Raw genomic sequence first — 8,034 nt, forward strand, 5'->3', positions numbered from 1 at the left:
GATCACTATGGTAACTGATGCTGTGGCCATTTGACACATCAAACAGCCACATTTATGTCTGAAGAAGAAAACTGTCGCTACCTGTCATCAGTGATTGGAGTTTTAGGTTTTTGTTAATCGGAATAACACAAAGATCGTTTGGATTACTCTTTCTTCGGACAACTTGAACTCTTGGTCATGTTTCTCAAATGATTCTTGAATGCTGTTAACAGCGTAGCATCATCCTGCAGAAAGAGGTACAGATGGATAGGGGACTATTTTCGGCAGCAGATTAGTCTACATCTTTTCAATGTTTCTTCTTCTGCCATTCGTCTGCAGGCTAAAAGGATCTCGGGCAGTGACGCCCTCTCCCACCCTTACCTGGACGAAGGGCGTCTCCGTTATCACACCTGTATGTGTCAGTGCTGCTACTCGGTTCCCAGCGGCCGAGTTTACACCCGAGACTTCGAGCCAGTTGCCGAGCGTCCGTTCAGCCACAGCTACGAGAACAGTCTGCTGTCGGTGTGGCAGGGAAAAGGTACGATGAAGTCTTATATTTAAGGATCCATTAGTAGTAAGAAGCCGGATTTGTAGCTTGTCAGCTCTCTGTTTGTTGTACATGTGACTGATGTGTTATTCTTTTCTTTAAACCAGAGTTGATCCATCGCTTCATCACGGAGCACCAGCAGGGAAAACGAGTGCCGCTGTGCATCAACCCTCAGAGTGCTGCCTTCAAGACCTTCATCAGGTGAACATGTATACTGTGTTTCTCATATAAAAAGAAAGCAGCACTAACATCTGTTGCATTTTCTGATCTGCCAAAGTGAAATAAGTCAGCAGCAGACATTCAAATGTGAGAAAAACTGAGAAACACAAACGTTAAATATTTTCTCTTTCCTGCCTTTTAACATATAAAACATCAAATCACTCCTTGTTCTGTCCAAATAGTTTTTCTGTTTGTTTTTGCTGTTGTCATCATTTACTCCTGCATGTCCGTGTTTACTGTTTTGTGAAAGTCTTTCATTTGTTTTAAGTTTGTTTTTTTTTCCAGCATTAGTGTCTCACCTAAAACCCCTGAAGCTCCACCAGGTTGTTTGTTTTTTTTCCACCGTACAGAAATAGATGTTTGTTGCTCTTTTGTTGAGTTTAATTTGTCAGGATGTGTGATGCAAATGTTGAAGCTCAAAAACCTTTTAAAAAAAATCCTGACATTATTTAGATCTGTTGTTTTGGAAAAAATAGAAGTAAAAACCATATCGGTTGATGGTTCATATATAATCCAATAAATCGTACAGTGTTATTATTAGTTTTCTATCAATTAAAAGTGACATTTTAATTATAAACTTGGATCAATTTACATCTTATATCATTTATTTCTTATATAATTAGATTTTAACAGTAACTAAATGAAGCCACAGTGTCTCTGCTGCGTCTCCATCATGTATGTTTGACTTTAGAGCCTGTTGGGTGTTGAAAACGTCTTAAATTCACCTTGACCTACTTTTATTAATGTCCCTGTCCTCAGGTCGACCGCGTGGCACTCGTCTAAAGTGTCCAGGAAGGAGGAGAGATGAACGTCTTCGCCCCGACAGCAGCTCAATAACGGGATTTTAATCGTCCGCGGCATCAGAAAATACCGAAGAGTTTGGGTCTTCTTTTTTCTTGTTTTCGTGAAAAATATCCCCCCCCACCTCCACCCCCCCATGAAAATAACGAAAACTACGGCTTTCCTCGACCCAAACCACCCCCCCTGATGCTCGAGGCGTTTTTTCGGTGCTGATTTACAAAAACAAACAAAAAAAAAAAACAACGAAAAAAATTGCTGCTGAAGTGCTTGAGGAGGAAACGACTGAACTCGACTGGATTCTGTTTGTAGAGACTTTAATGATTAATGATGGTTTTAACTGTTTGGTAGAATTAGTTGGTTTTTGAAGTCATTCCAGCCCTGTGCAATACGGTTTAGTTTGACACTCAGCAGGACGTCATCGCCGCCAAAACCACCACCATGTTAACGCCAAACGCCGCCAAGGTTTCCTCCCTTTTTCTTCTTTTTTTTTTTTTTTTTTTTACGTTTGAACGCATCACTCACTGTGTTTTTAGTCGCTCGGTGCAGCGACTTTAATGCAATTTAGCAGATGTAGCAGGTTTTCCAGGAGTTTCTGCGTGTACAGTTTGTTTTTCTTCATTAACATGTTCAACGAATTAATCAGGAATTCATCCCCACAAACGTTTCTACAGTCAGTGTTTTAGAAAACGTGTTTCTGCTCTTAGAAAGATGCCAAAACTGCAGATATTTGGCAGCTTCTTCTTCTTTCCTTTGGTCTCGCCTCAGAAGTGTTTTTTATTTTCCTGCTCGACTTTCTGAGAGAAAACCAGGAAGCAGCGACGACGGCGATGATGGGTTTTTTTTTTTGTTTTTTTTTTCCTTGTTGTTTTTATCTCTTAATTTATTGTGTGTTTGTTGAAGAGCGAGTGTCTCCACCTTTTGTGTCTCTTTTACCTCAAACCCCCGAAGAAGAAGAAGAAACAGAAACTGGAGGACGCCGGGGTGGGAAATGTGCATATCTACGAACTGAAACGTCTCGACTTTAACATCATTCCTCCAGATTCCTCGTGTTACCTCGTGTTCGCTCCTCTGCTCTGAATCATCAAGAGAAGAAGAAGGATGAAATGCTGCTGTTGTTTTTTTTTTTTCTTTTTTCTTTTTCTTTTTAACTCCTGTTCAGTTTCAGGCTCAGGACTGTGTGAAGCCACATGAGGACGCTCCAGTGTTGGATTATCAGGATCCATTTGGAAAAAGAAAACAAGAGTTTTTACAGAAGCTGCTTTTCCAACAAATGTTACAGGAACCTAAAATTTTACCGAAAGCTACCAGAACTTAAAGCTGCGTTTTCCACTGCAGGAAACAGAGTCGACATTAAGTTGAGCTGAGGGAGTTATAGAAACTTTTTTATACGCAAAAAGTCCTGCTCAGAGGGTCACAACATTTCAACAAGTCTGTTTGGTTCGTAGAATTAACATTTTTTAATCTGCTGCTGCTCCTGGAGGTTTAAATAACAAATACCCAACGTTCAGGTGTTAACATGCACGTTTAGAACGCTAAAAACGTCATGAAGGAAATGCTGAGACTGAAAGGAAAATGTAAGATCATTGGAAACCTCAACATTTTAGGAAGAAAGACGACTAAAATTACAATAAAATTAACTGTTTTGTTTTTTTAAAGCGAGGAATGGCCTCCACGTTTTCTGAAAATTTCCATCTACCAGGTTGCCAAAGCTATGAGGGAGATTCACAGCAAAATAAACCAAAACCAACAACTTGAATCTGCTCCATGTTTTCTGTTGTTGCAGAGTCTTTGTTGTTGTACATCAGCAGGTTATTGTAAAGTCACAAGAATCTGCTTAAATTTTGCGCTTTTTTTTTTTTTTTGTTAGACTATTGGTGGAAACTAATGTCAACCAACAGTCCAAAGGAACCTTTTAGTTCTTGCAAACATGTTTCTGGGACTAAAAGTTCCAGGTTTGTTGGGTTAAAAAGTCCATTAACGTTCCAAAAGACTAAAGGTTTCTTCAGTTCCTGTGAAGTCGACAAATTTTGTCTTAAAAAACCACGACGTCCTCTCAGCTTTCAGGTGTCTGTATAGATTCCTGCTGGATGTTTTCTTCCACACAAATGGTTAAAAAGTTGTCCGTCTATTAGAGAAGCGTTCGTTGTGTTGAAGCACAACAAACAAAATTGAAGCGAACTCGTTTCCAGAGCTGTGAAACTGATCAGTAACTTAATTTGGCTATCCAGCCGTCTGCGCTGTCGATCGATCATTTTCAAAATATCTGCAGCTGATTAACTCCCTCAAACACTGAACACTTTAGGAACTGAAATATTGTTCGTCAACACAACCTGATGCAGCGAGTTCCCATCAAGTTTTCTGATCCTGCAGTGGAAACACACAAACTGTGAGATTTCTGTCCTGTGAATTCAGTTTTCAGTGACCAAACTGGTGGTTTTTACATGTTTAGCTCCACAGATTAAGAATCCTTAACGTTGTTTTTGTTACTGATAAATATCTCCATCGTCTGGTGAACAAATACTGACCAGAACCCACAGTGATGTTTGTTTAATTAGCCCAAAAACCAAATTATGTATCAGCTCCAAAATGCACTGAACACATTTATCAAAAAGTCCACTCATCAGCTGTAAAGTCTGCTGGAGGCGACCAAAACTGAGATAAAATCACGTTTAATTCACAAACGTTCTCTGTCTGCCTCTAGATCGGAGTTTTTTTTTAATGGAGTTTGGTTCAATGAAGGTTCATTTTAGGGCTGCAACAAACAATGATTGTCATTGTTGATAAATCAATTGGTTTGTTCAGAAAATGGTGGAAAATGTTCACAAGTGTCCAAAGATACTTTAGTTTACTGTCACAGAGGAGGAAAGAAACCAGAAAATATGAATATTTTCTGGTTCAATTCAACCAGATTTTCCTTCTGAAATAAATCAAACTGATTTGATTATCAATTATTATTTTAATTATCAACAGTTAACCAATTTGTTGTTGCAGCTCTGGTTAATTCCTTCCCCTCAAAACAACAACAAAAATCTGCTGGAGGCGACCAAATCTGAGCTAAAAATCTGGATTCATTCACAAGCATTCTCTGGCTTTAAATTGGAGCTTTTTTGAATGGAGTTTGGTTACATGAAGGTTCGTTTTAGGGCTACAACTATTTTCACAATGAGAAAATATTCACATTTAAAGAGCTGAAATCACAGAGTTTTAACGTATAAAATTACTCAAACTGATTCAAAGTAGTTGGCGATTAATTTGATCGTGGAAAGCTAACCGATTAATCGTTCCTGATTGGCTCCATGAGAACCCTCAGATCCAGATGTTTGGACCCTTTTCGACTGCAAGAACCCTTTTAGAACCTCAGGAACCCCTCAGTCCGGATCAGCCGAGTCTTTTGTCTTTATTTTCTGGAACTCGGTGGAAACTCGGACTCTCTGGAGGAACCTTCGGCTCCCGGATGATGCTTTTTTTGGGAGGAATTTGTCGGCGACCCCGAGCGTCCTCGTCGGCTCCTCGCAGTCTCTCGGTTTGTTCAAAGTTTTTTGGGAACCCTGAAACCTCAGCTGGTCTCCGTGGAAACGCCGAGGCCGACTTGTATATCTGCATGTGTATATTTATTCCCCCGTGGAGAAGCATTAGGGTTTGAATGCTGTGCAATGGTTGTCGACGAAAAACGTACATTTTGTGCTCATTTTATTTAATTCATCTTAGGAAGTGATTTTATTAGGAGTTCTGTTCTTTATTTTTCTGTTGTTTTGTTGTGAATTAGACTTTTTATGGAGTTCGGAGGCGTCTTGACAACTGTTCCCTAAAAACATTTTGAGGTTCTGGTGGTTTCAAGCAGCAGCTTTTAAAACACGGCTGCTCGTTGGTTCAACTTGTGTCCTCAAATCGGCTCCTTTTCATTAAATTCATGTATTTGTAAACTCAGACAGTATTTTTTCCCCCATAAGCTTCATATTTTAGCTCTTAAACCCAAGTTTGTGTGGAATTTCTATACAGTTTTGCTGCTTTTTAAGCCTACAAGACGTAAATTAGGCCCTAAAAATAATGATTTATTTTATTATCAGTTATTTTCTAGACTTTAAATCGAGAAATGACGTTAATGTGCTCGTCATTCGCTTGATCAACACTCACTTCAGTGTTTGTGGTGAATTTAGGACTTTATTTTTCACCTGTTTTAAGGCTAATGAGAGACAGAGGGGTTCAGTGGTGCGAATTTGGGTAATTTTATGCGCAAAATATGTCAAATTTCCTCACAATTTGCTGAAATGACAGGATATTTCCTGCACAGTTTGGTTTGAATCTTAAGGAAAATGGAGAAAATGTTTGTTGCAGTCACATTTTTACAGGAAAAAATAACAAATGATGCATTAAAAGAGTGAAAAAAGAGTCATAAACGAGACAACCAACACTTTTTAATCAGGATGTTCAGGATCTATTTGGTAGCTGAGTAGTTTCAGTTACGTATTAAAACATAAAAGTGTTTATTGAAGGAACCGTTCGACTGTCCAGGCTTCACTGCAGGCAAACTGGTTTTGGTAATTTAATTAATTCCAGATTTAAAAGTGTAATTTAACCCAAATACTGAATCATCCGGTTCAGTTCAGTTAATAGAGCGGCCATTAAAAATGTTGGACTGACATCACACAAACTCATTGACCCTGTAGATGTTAAACTTTCCTCAACAAAGTCCGTTTTAAACCAAACATCCTGTGATTTGTACAGTGTTTTCTGAGGCTCATAAATCCCCACATTCTCTGGTTTTGTTTGATTTGTGGAGCAGCTCAAACGTACGAGCATCATTGTTATTATTATACATTATATGTGATTATTTTGTGTGAAAAGTGGTTTTCACTTCAAAATTGGAACATTTCAATCTGTTTTCAACATAATTCAGTTTGAAGACTTTTCCATTGAGCAGCACAAACTTTCAGGAGTGTACAAAAGGTTTGAATCACTCCAGCAGGACACCAATGAAAACGTCAAATGAAATCGACTCTTAAACTTTTTTTCCTTCTGTTTAGTCAAACGGACGACTTCTGTGACCGTAGTTTGGAGTAAATGTTCAATAAGTCGGGTTGAATCAGTTCAAAGCTGCGACAATGTGATAAAAGAAGACTGTTGATGTCGACCAACTAGTCCAACGCTTAGTCTTTATTTTCTATTTAAGGATTCGTTATTAAATTATGTTTGATTAAACTGCAAAATAAAAAAAAAAGAATAATGAGACGGAAACAAGTCCTGTCAAACCAGGATTTACACTTGACTCGATGAAACGTCAGCTTTAAACACAATTTGTCTTCAGGTTTCTGCTCATAAATGTCTTTTCTACAAGACGAGCTTTATAGAAAACGTCTAACTGACCGATTTGGCTCAAAATCCCACCAATACAAAGAGAAGAGCAGCACATCGTCACAGTGCAGAGTCTGTAAATACACGTTTGGCTTATTATCAGATAAGGTTCTAAATTAGATACAAATGCATGAATTGGGTGCAGAAACGAGCGATTTGAGGCTCAGCTTTAGGTTTTAGGGAGCAGCTGATCCAGAGCTCTTCCTCCGACTCGTCCTTCTTTCCTGTCGTTGTGTTTAGTGGATCCTTCCAGGTTAGTTCAAACTAGACGGCCTGTGTTTGGTCTTTTTCCTCCTGATCTCTGCTCTCAGATCAGCCGCCGCGGCGTGTTCAGGAGCAGAGCATTAGACTCTTCTACGAAAAGAAACTTGATGTGTTTATTATTCTAAATATGATGTTTTAAACTGATGTTTTCTGTCTTTGTTTTAGCAAAAAAAAAAAAAAAAAAAAGTTTTTGGTTTTTTTTTTCTTTGTGTTTATTTTTGTTTTAATTATTATTTTTTTTGACTTGTGTTCCCAACAAATACTTGAATTTCTTAAAAAAAAAAAATGTTTAGAGTTAAAGTAGTGAATGACAAATAAATAAATAAATGGACACTGGATAATATTCCTCCGTCGTGCTCAGAGGTCTCATCTTTTTCACCAGTTCACAGCTGATCACCAACTTGTGCGAAAGGTTGATTTTATGATGTGAAATATTGACTCTCTCCAGCAGAAGCTACATCAAGAAGGTTTCTACAAAGTAATGTTAAAATAATTACAAATATAAACAGTATTTAGTAGAGGCACCTTTGGCTGCAGTTACAGCATCGATCCTGTTTTGGTCTCAATCAGCCTGAACATCTGGATGCTGCTGTTTTATTCTTCTAACTCTGTCGGGTTAAACAGGGATCATTAGTAAACAGACCTCTTTAAGTCCAGACACAAATTCTCAGTCGGACTGAGGTCTGAGCTCTGACTCGGCCTCCAGAACCTTCACCTTGTTGTCTTTAAACCATTTGACTGTTTGTTAAGGCTCATTGTCTTGATGGAAAACAATTTTTTTCCAAAGTCACAGCTCTCATCAGGTTGTCCTCCAGGATTTCTCTACACTTTGCTGCATTCATTTTACCTTCTGCCTTTACAAGCCTTCCAGG

The 8,034-nt window shown here is 38.5% G+C and overlaps 1 protein-coding gene across 1 annotated transcript; it reads left to right on the forward strand.

Moving 5' to 3' along the window:
- Positions 1-212: 212 nt before the first annotated feature.
- Positions 213-4,231, forward strand: LOC103376300 (serine/threonine-protein kinase NLK2-like; the record flags this gene model as incomplete). The annotated part of the gene is made up of 4 exons (XM_008306677.1): positions 213-236; positions 319-517; positions 634-727; positions 1,505-4,231. Coding segments are annotated over 4 exons (366 nt in total), but the record flags the coding sequence as incomplete, so codon positions are not given.
- Between the last annotated feature and the right edge of the window lie 3,803 nt (positions 4,232-8,034).

Source organism: Stegastes partitus, unplaced genomic scaffold, assembly GCF_000690725.1.
Source record: "Stegastes partitus isolate 25-593 unplaced genomic scaffold, Stegastes_partitus-1.0.2 Scaffold3800, whole genome shotgun sequence".
NCBI lineage: Eukaryota > Metazoa > Chordata > Actinopteri > Pomacentridae > Stegastes > Stegastes partitus.